This window comes from Camelina sativa, chromosome 5 (assembly GCF_030686135.1).
Source record: "Camelina sativa cultivar CO46 ecotype springtype chromosome 5, ASM3068613v1".
Lineage (NCBI taxonomy): Eukaryota > Viridiplantae > Streptophyta > Magnoliopsida > Brassicales > Brassicaceae > Camelina > Camelina sativa.
In genome coordinates this window covers 23,659,853-23,668,484 of record NC_141884.1, presented here as the reverse complement: position 1 = coordinate 23,668,484, position 8,632 = coordinate 23,659,853, and the positions used below count along the sequence as shown (strand labels likewise).

Genomic DNA, 8,632 nt, shown 5'->3' with positions numbered 1-8,632 from the left:
TGCTGTTCTGGAGTTGGAGTAAAACTTGGCCAAGAATGCTTTCTTGCAACCATCCCAGGTGGTGATTGATCCCTTGGAAGGTTTTTCTCCCATTGATGAGCTTTGTCTTCCAGGGAGAATGGGAAGAGGCGCAACTTGTAACCATCCTCACTCACCCCATTGATCTTGGTGAGACTGCACAGACGGTCGAACTCGTCCAAGTGGTCGAGTGGATCCTCCATAGGCAACCCGTGAAATTTGTTGCCTTGGATCATGGAGATCAGACCACTTTTGATTTCAAAGTTGTTCTTCTGCACGGCGGGAGGGACGATTCCAGCACGCTGAGTATGAGTGTTCGGTGCATCCCCAGCACCAATGTTTCGCGGTCCCGGATGTGGTTCATTCTGTTGTTCCATAGTGACTGGTACAGGATGATCGTTTGAAGTACGAGCTTGTCGTGGGCGTTGCAACCGATTGATTTCGTCGATAACAGGAAGGAGATTCTGATGCCCTCTTTATCTGGTGTGCATGCAAGGTTGCAATCAACAGGTACCTGAGATGCAAAACAAACAAGCAGACAACCAAAACAAGTTAGTACTCAGATTGATTGTGTAACAGAACTTAATCTTGCAAAACTTGAAATCTTAAATATAGCAAAAAGAATCCCAAATGGCAACAACGCCAAATTGATACTAGGATTTTTGTGTGTCTTATCCTAGCAGGTCTCAATTAACCTTATGTAGTTGTAGTACTTAAGGTGTCAATCCAAATGGGAAACTTTACTAGCAATCAAGATGCAATCAAAAAATCACAAGTCAAGCCAATTCAAAGAGAGTTTTTGTCTAACAGTCCTAGAATGATGACGATACGAAACAAAAATAAGTCACAAAATTAGAAACGAGAATGCATGAAAAAGGCGCAAATGAATAAAAACATAAACGAGTCTAAGCATGAACTAAAAGGCAAGAAACGAAACAGTCTCAGGAATGTAATAAAAATCAGAAAGAAAGAGGTCCTAAGGATGGGAGTAATTGATGTCGGTGGAGTATCCTAGTCTATAGAGTATTTAACATGCCACAAGCAAACCATCCCTAAATAATGAACATCACTTCGTAGCTACTCCAATCTCTTGACAGAAGCTACTCAAACTCAACCACTTCCAAACCTAGCTCTTGCTAGAGAAACATGATCAAGCATGGCATGAAAAATAAGTTCATTCACTTCAACAAACATCCTAGACAACTAAGCTCTTAGGCTAGGAACGTAAGTGTCTGGCACTAGTTGGTCAGACATTTCATCGAACACCTTTTGGATGCGGAAATGTCTAAAACCCAGTTCCAATTGATCAGAGAGAAACTAGTATTCTAACTCTAGTCCAGAAGGGAATCATACAATCAAAGCTTAAACACTCTATATCCTAAGATCCTCCACCTAATCTATCCCATCCTCAAGAACTACAACACTACTCAGATCCGAAAATCATCATCAAGGATAAAAACTCAGAAAACATTGACTCAAGCATCCTAAGATAGATAAAAATGAGATGAACAAGTTTGTAGAAGAAATCGAATGCAAAAACTCAATGAATTAAAAGATATCTTGATACAAAGTCTCAGAACGTTTTTGGAGGCTAGGTAAAACCTTAGGAACCAAAAAGAGATAAAAGCTAAGATGTTCGAGTGAAAACTTAACAAAACATATTTATAGTAAAACATGGAAATCTCTAAAACATAAAACGACAATATAGAACGTCGGTTCGGGAATTCTTCTCGGACGCGTCTTCAAGACAAAACCAGGACGTCGGTTTAAGAGCATCGATCGAGTCGCATCGTGAGAGTGTCGATCGAGTCGCGACGTGAGAGTGTCGATCGAGTCGCGACGTGAGAATGTCGATCGAGTCGCGGTTGAGGACGTCGTCTAAGAGCTGCTGATCGAGTCGCGTCTTGAGGGTGCTCAGGAGCCATCCTGGGGCGTCTTGGTCGAGTCGCTGCTAACATCCGATCGAGTGGGAGCTTGAAAAGTGTTGTCTGAGAGCTGCTGATCGAGTCGCGTCTTGAGGGTGCTCAGGAGCCATCTTGGGGCGTCTTGGTCGAGTCGCTGTTAACATCCGATCGAGTGGGAGCTTGAAAAGTGTCGTCTGAGAGCTGATGATCGAGTCGCATCTTGAGGGTGCTCAGGAGCCATCCTGGGGAGTCTTGGTCGACTCGCTGCTAACATCCGATCGAGTGGGAGCTCTCCTTTGCGTGCAGGTCGAGTCGGAATTCAGAACGTACGTGCATCTACTAAAACAGCGATAACTCATGAACCACGACTCCGATTGGCTTGAAATAAACTGTATTGGAAAGATGACTAAATTCCCTACAACTTCGATGTAGACGTCGAAAGCTGAATCCCAAAGTAAAATCTTCACTCGACTCGATCAAAGACGTGGAAGCTTGCGTCGCGGGGTAGTGTAGGTCGAGTTGTTTAACTGCTTTCTTGATCCTTGTTTGCATTTGATGGTTTGGACACCTCCTAAAACACCTGAAACAACTCCAATATGCAAGATGCGTGCAAGACCAATGCAAAGACTATGCATGTTATGCAAAAGAGACCTAAAACAATGCAAAAGAATTAATTAAGAGAACAAAATGAATGACAAAAGCATGATGAAAGAGTGTAAAATATATACATATCAAGGAGACTAGTGGAGGACGCCGTAAGAACGAGTGGAGGAAACTGTTTGTGGTAGCGGTACCAGAGAAAAAGATAGTGAAGAGAATGGAAAGACATTTTCATCAAAAGTGACATGTCTACATAATATGATTTTGCGAGAGGAGAGATCGAAGCAACGGTAGCCACAGTGATCATGTGGATAGCCGAGAAAGACGCAAGCTGTAGAATGAGGAGCAAGCTTGTTTGTTGTGACCGAAAGAAGATTAGGAAAACACAGACATCCAAAGACGCGGAGATGAGAGTAAGAGAATGGTTTGTTTAGTAAACGAGTGTAAGGAACCTCATTGTTGATTGTCTAAGAAGGGATGATGTTTAGCAGATACACTGCCGTATGAAGAACCTCCACCCAAAAATATGCTGGTAAGGACGCCTGGACCAGCAGCGTACGGACAATATTGTTGATGGTGCGGAGCATTCGTTCCGCTTTGCCGTTCTGTTGCGTTTTGTGCGGACAAGAGAGGTGGAGAACTGTTCCTTCAGACGCCAAAAAATCTAGCATGGACCGATTAGTGAACTCCACACTGTTGTCGCATTGGAGAGCTTTGATTGATCGATTGAATTGAGTCTTGACGTATGCGGGGAAGTGTAAATATCTGCTAAACACGTCACTTTTTTGTTTAAGAGGATACACCCAAACAAACTGTGAAAAATGATCAAGTAAGAGCAAATAGTATTTTATTCCACTAGAACTTGAAACAGGGGAGGTCCATAAATCAGAGTGCACAATGTCAAAAGCAGAGGAAACAATAGAAGTAGAAGAAACAAAGGGAAGACGTGTATGTTTGCCAAGTTGACAATCATGACATAAGGTGGAGTTTTTATGACTAGAAACGAAAGACGACGAAGAAGCTAAACGACGGAGAGATGTATCATTCAGGTGACCCAATCGCTTGTGCCAAATTGTTCCTGTTGTGAGAGCAGGTGGCAGAGTGTGACCAGCGTGTTGTGTCATCGAATAGAAAGGACCGAAACTATTGCACTAGAGCAGGGGGAGTCGAGTTGGAAGGTCCTTAACAGAAAAACCAAAAGGATCAAATTCAACGGTACAATTGTTATCCGTGACAAACCGACGAACTGAAATCAAGTTTTTAATAATGGAAGGACAAACTAGAACGTTACGCAAAGAGAGAGGACGTGAAGATGAAGGAATACTTCCAATACCCATTTTAGTAACAGGAGCTAAAGCACCATTGCCGACCTTAATCAGAGGAAGAGGATTCAAATTAAAAGTGGAATGTAGAGTACCTTGCTGTTGCGTGACATGACTGGTAGCACCAGTGTCCATAACCCAGTTTTGATCAAACGGGTCCTGCAGGTTCATTGTGCTGAAAGCATGAGACAGTGCGGTGGGGATCTGATCACTCGGAGGAGTAGAGGACACCGACTGAGTGAGATGTGTCTCGCCATGTTGTCGAGGAGGTGGACCAAGAAGACTGCCGGAGTTGTGGTGTTGAGGGAGATGATGTTGTGGCGTCGGAGCATAGGACTGTCCATGGTAGTAGTTGTGCTGTGGTGGAGGATGCATCGGATACCCGTATGGGTACGGAAACGGAGCACCGTACGGCCAGGTTTGCGGAGGTAATGAAGTGTGCCATGAGGTGTTACCATTGTTGTTGCGACCACCACGGTAGCGATTGCTGTTGTTGTAGCGACCGCCACGACCGCCACGGTTGTTGTTGGTGTAACGTTGTGGTGAATCAGATGACGTGAAGAGCACGTCAGGAGCGGAGTGATGGTGTGGGTTCGTAGGAGTCGGTCGGATCAGCGTCTTGAGTCGGTCTTCCTCCTTGATCAGCATGGAGCGAGTAGTAGAGAAAGAGGGGAAGGGACTTTTGTGTTTGATGACATTGATGATGGAATCAAATTTGTCATTGAGTCCGTTGAGCATGTGCATGATGAGAGTCCTGTCAGGGACAGGGGATTCGACATTGGCAAGCAGGTCGGAGAGGGTCTTGAGTTTCTTGCAGTACTCGTGGATGGAGAGATCACCAATGGAGAGATTACGCAACTCCTTGTCAAGCTGCAGAGCACGAGCCTCCTTGTTGTCGCGGAAGAGGTTCTCGATGGACAGTCATAAATCACGCGTCGTGCATTTGGTCTTGAGGACAGTGTCGAGAATGGATCCGGAAATAGTTCTGTAGATCCACATCTTGACAAGGCCATCTTGTTCCTTCCACGGTGCCGGATCGGAAGAGGGTGGTGTTAAGGAGCCATCGAGATGACCCAAAACACCAAAGGTGAGACAATGAGTTTCGAACAACTCTCTCCAGGTGTCGTAGTTGAGTTTCTCCATATCGAGAACAATAGGGATGTAGGCACGAATCTGAGAGATGCCAAATGATTTGTCATTTTTGGGAGGAGACGTGGTGGCCATGATCAGAGAGAGAAGAAGGAGATGTGAAAGAAGAGAAAAGAAAAGAAAACAGAGTAGATCGCAAAACATAGTATAAAAGACAAAGAAGAAGAAGAAGCGAGAGCGGAGCAGGATCGAGAGAGCGGCGTAAAACCGGAATTTTAGAGGGTTTTAGGTCACAAATCTGATATTATGTAAGATTGTATGTAATCTCCGTGAGGAGTATGCGTTATTGATATGTCAATATATAAGGTGTACAATAACTGTAAGTATCCTAACTACCAAAGATATCATATATAATAACTGTAAAGATTTGGATATAGACAAATCTATTCTAACAAAAAGGAGACCCATCAAAGCGTGCGTAGTATAAAAGTCCACTATTAGAGTAGATAAACAATCTCATATTAGCATTCCATACTTTCAATTTACACAATCTGGAGAGAAAGGAATGCTCGGTTACACAACTCATCCTCGCCTCCACCAGCTGCTCTCATATCGGATATCAAGAATACAGTTAGGTGTAGACTTGATCCATTCTCTCGGGCTCAAAGACTATCCTCCTCACACAACTCCTATTTGGTCACCTGCTGGTTTCACTTGTTCCAACCTTGAGTTTCTTCTTTTTTTTTTTTTTTTTTGAAAAAAACCTTGAGTTTCTTCTTCTGTTGCTCTTTGTTGTTGGATTTTTATTCCCAACTTTGTAATTGTTTCATATATAAAATGGTATTTCTTTCATATATATGAAAAATAAAATAAAAGACCCCTATATAGTCCCAACATAAATAAAAAATAAATGCACTAAAATGCTTAATAGACCAATTAACCTTTATTATATTCCCTTATTACAATATTTTATTTTTCTTTTTTCCCCATTTGTGTAAATATCATTTCATATGTACAAAGATACATCTGAACATTAGGACTTGGGATTGTTGTTCTATATTTACTCAACTCCAAATCTCTCTATCTGTAATATGGAATCCATTTTCATTCTTGTCTAAACTTAGTCTCCACTTCTCAAGACTACAATCTGACAAATTGTAATAACATCCATGAATCTTGACTTCACCTCTCTTTACTCTATCTCTTATCCATGGGTAAGTTATCAAATTCATCACAGAATCCTTTATAGATTCCTGTTACAAATACATACAAAAATAATTCAGGTTCAAGTACAAGAGACCTGAAAGTAATTAAAAGAGAAGATGTTTTGAATTAGTTACCTTCTCACAGTTTCTGCATTGTTCATCAAAGCTTAAGTGTGATGAAGCTAATTGTGTTCTTAACTTAGCGGCTTTCCCATTCATAACCCATCTCTCTACCAAACTGCATACACAAGAGTTGTTTCAACAATCAAGAACAATTTAAAGAGTTTCTGATTTTTTTTTTATTTTATTTTTAGACTAGTTAATATATATCTACCTAGAGTGTTGCTCTTGGTGATTTTGATGATTCATAAGCGCTGCGATTCCTCCACAATTGCTATGACCCATTACAATAATGTTTTCAACCTATGCAGAAACAGAATCAGCTACAAATCATTTTCTTTTGCTGCGATGTTTCACTTTATATTGGGTATAAGCTTACCAGAAGAGTAGTAACTGCAAACTCAAGAGCTGAGTTGGTTTCTGTTGGTCCGTTCTTTCAAAATAGAAGAAGAAAAAACATCAAAAAGGGTTTTAGAAGCTTTCTTGGTGAAAACTATATGAATACAAAAGAAGTTAGCGTGAAAAGCACCTGAACCGGGGTAACGAGGTTAGCTACATTTCGTATTGTAAAAGCTTCACCAGGTTGAAATCCTAGTACATAAGATGGGCACACCCTTGAATCTGCACATCCTATCACCATAACCTGTGTCTTTTCCTTGTCAGTTTGGTTTAAATTAAGTTATTTATACCATATAGTCTTATAGACCGCAATTTTGGAGTCGATTATAATTTGAAGAAAGAAATGGAAACAGTTTAATGATGCTCACCTTTGGTGATTGAGCTACGGCCAAAGCTTGAAACTTCTCTATCTCTGGTCTGATTTTTATATTTCATCCATCAATTCAAAACGAATCAGAGAAAAAAACAGAGCACAGAGCAGAGTTCTTTTCTTTTGGTTATTAAAAAATCAAGAACATGAGTCTCTTGCTTACAGATACTTTTGTCTCTTGAATCTCAGAAATCTTTGTCTCATCTCACCAAGAAAATCATAACTTGTCTCTAATTCTCTGTTTAGCTGCATAAATTCTTCTCTCATTCCCAATTCTTGAACCATGTTCGTCCTCCTACAATACAAAAAACAGAGTTATCTCTCTGATTTAATTCTTTGATTCACATAGTTTCTTTTAGTGTTTCCCAATTGTTAAGAGGTATCAATTGCAAGGAATTACAAAGACCAAACTCTATCTTATCACCTGGGTAGTAATCTTATTGCTTTTGCTTCACCAAGCAACCGATCCGATCCTGTTTGCTGCAGCTTCAACAAGTAGCGTGAAATTTGAACAAATATAACAATAAATAAAATTTGAAGTTATGTGATCAAAGGTGTGTGACTTACTTTGTGTAAACAACCATTTTGGTGAACTAATGTTGCAGAGACTAAGCGACGAGCTCTCCCACCTGAAAACAAGGAAATCAGACGATGACGTTTAGTGAATTAGGTTCAGCTGAACTGTATGATAAGATTTTGATCTTAATAAGACTCTCACCTAATGCTAACGCCATTTTTGTGGAACAGTCTTTTTCTTGTTTTTGCTAAGGTCTTTGATCTTACTATTATAGTATCTTTCAGATATTTGGTTGTGTATTATTATTCCATGTCAATAGTGGAAAAAAATGATTCCTCTTTTGGATTAGTTATATAATTTTTGGTTTATATATGATATGAAAAAGGAAAAAAAAAAAGTAAGAAAATATGATTTTTCATAGGACCGATGTTTTATTTCAATAAAAGAGGAATGAGGTGGCAAAAGCTTATCCAGAGAAGAAGAAAGTTACGCAAAGGATACGTCTCATTGCCTGGTCACAAGTCATATCCACTTGTCAATATAATCCGAGACCAATCATTTGTTGAGGAAAATAATTAAGAAAAAGAATGGGCTTTGAATGGGCTGTTAAGCCCAATTTCACAATGTGTTTAGGCGCAGACTGTACTAGTTTGTGGTAACAACCGTTGAACTTGAACCCAATTTCACAATGTGTCTAGGCGCAGACTGTACAGTATCTGCCAAAATCTTCTTAAATCAAGAGAAAACAACACAATTTCTCTATCTTGAAATTGAATCACGTAATCAATAGTTAGAATCGAGTGTTGGAAGTTTAAACGGACCAACACTAGTATATAAGATACATAAGCTAATCCACTTATTGTTAGTTTTGTTTTGAGTTGGAACCTTATGATAAGTCTATGTAATTTAATATAGGGAGATTTACATGGAGACACACTTTGTGTGAAACTTTGTTCATTTAACATAATCGAATAAACATTCTATGAATGCGTATTCAACTTCTCAGATGTTAGATTTTTAATGGAAGAAATCCCCAACTAACAATTAGGAATCACATTTGAGTTACAAAAAAATTAAGAAGATGAAGA

General features: G+C 40.0%; 1 protein-coding gene across 2 annotated transcripts; it reads right to left on the bottom strand.

Moving 5' to 3' along the window:
* Positions 1 to 5,854: 5,854 nt before the first annotated feature.
* On the bottom strand, positions 5,855 to 7,985 carry LOC104787250 (beta carbonic anhydrase 6, mitochondrial). Of its 2 annotated transcripts, none has more exons than XM_010512789.2 (10): positions 7,746 to 7,985; positions 7,595 to 7,656; positions 7,452 to 7,507; positions 7,191 to 7,322; positions 7,026 to 7,074; positions 6,788 to 6,901; positions 6,638 to 6,691; positions 6,473 to 6,561; positions 6,274 to 6,376; positions 5,855 to 6,186 (listed from the first exon to the last, which is right to left on the bottom strand). In XM_010512789.2, exons 1-10 carry the CDS (start codon positions 7,759 to 7,761, stop codon positions 5,998 to 6,000), a joined length of 864 nt encoding a protein of 287 aa, XP_010511091.1. In that variant the 5' UTR covers positions 7,762 to 7,985; the 3' UTR covers positions 5,855 to 5,997. The 2 variants fall into 2 exon arrangements, with proteins under 2 accessions (XP_010511091.1, XP_010511090.1); XM_010512788.2 differs by having other exon boundaries at positions 7,452 to 7,513; positions 7,746 to 7,953.
* Between the last annotated feature and the right edge of the window lie 647 nt (positions 7,986 to 8,632).

Coding starts and splice junctions, on each gene's coding strand:
- LOC104787250 (XM_010512788.2), bottom strand. Junction 7,075..7,190: donor TTCAAGAGACAAAAGTATCT/GTAAGCAAGAGA, acceptor TATAAAAATCAG/ACCAGAGATAGAGAAGTTTC. Junction 6,562..6,637: donor TTGCAGTTACTACTCTTCTG/GTAAGCTTATAC, acceptor GTTTCTGCATAG/GTTGAAAACATTATTGTAAT.